We start from the raw sequence: 753 nt of genomic DNA, 5'->3' as shown, positions 1-753 counted from the left end.
AATATTATATAGAAGAGTATCTTATACAAAGAAATACTAACCATTCCCACATTTTAGTAATCATAGAAAAATACCGTATGAGAGAAAGGACAAATAAATACTTTTATCTTTTTAGTAAGGTTTTTACATATTCCATTTTAATATGGATATGGCAGCGTTTCGAGGAGGTAGGGCATAAATAGTTACATGTGTTAAATTTATGTTATTTCTTTTCTTTTTTTTTTTTATTTTTCCTTTCGTACATCCTATGTTATTTTCAATTTAATGTGGTTATTTTAATTTAGAAATAAATACATTTTTTTAAAACAAAACCAAACATTGTCTTAACATTTATAGTCACCTTCCTGCGGGAAACCATGGAACACAGAAGGCAAACAAAATGACTCTTCGGGGGTAAGGGCTAGTAGATTACTAGTGGGAGACGCCATTATGGAATTTCAACAGGGCTATCCGGAACACAGAGAAAGATATATGGTAGCCCCAGGAGGTCACAGAGAAGGTGAATTTTCACACCACTTACCTTCAGTGCTGAAAGATAGACGTATTCGAAAGCAAATTAAAAAAGTGCTAAAAAGTAAAAGACAACACGGCCAAACAAATGATTTAAGGTTTAATAATACTATTGATAAACTACAAAATTTATTGCAAGGTAAGAGAGGCTATGCGGAATTATCGCATAAACACTTTCCTAATAATAATTATGGTAATTTTCAAGATCCGCGCAATCCCAATTATAGAGATAACAGATATCCT

The 753-nt window shown here is 31.9% G+C and overlaps 1 protein-coding gene across 1 annotated transcript; it reads left to right on the top strand.

The window, feature by feature from the left end:
• Positions 1–12: 12 nt before the first annotated feature.
• On the top strand, positions 13–702 carry PCYB_001180 (Pv-fam-d protein; the record flags this gene model as incomplete). The annotated part of the gene is made up of 2 exons (XM_004228268.1): positions 13–167; positions 337–702. Coding segments are annotated over exons 1-2 (456 nt in total), but the record flags the coding sequence as incomplete, so codon positions are not given.
• Between the last annotated feature and the right edge of the window lie 51 nt (positions 703–753).

This window comes from Plasmodium cynomolgi (assembly GCF_000321355.1).
Source record: "Plasmodium cynomolgi strain B DNA, scaffold: 0005, whole genome shotgun sequence".
In the NCBI taxonomy this organism is placed as follows: domain Eukaryota; phylum Apicomplexa; class Aconoidasida; order Haemosporida; family Plasmodiidae; genus Plasmodium; species Plasmodium cynomolgi.
This window is presented reverse-complemented; position numbering and strand designations above follow the sequence as displayed.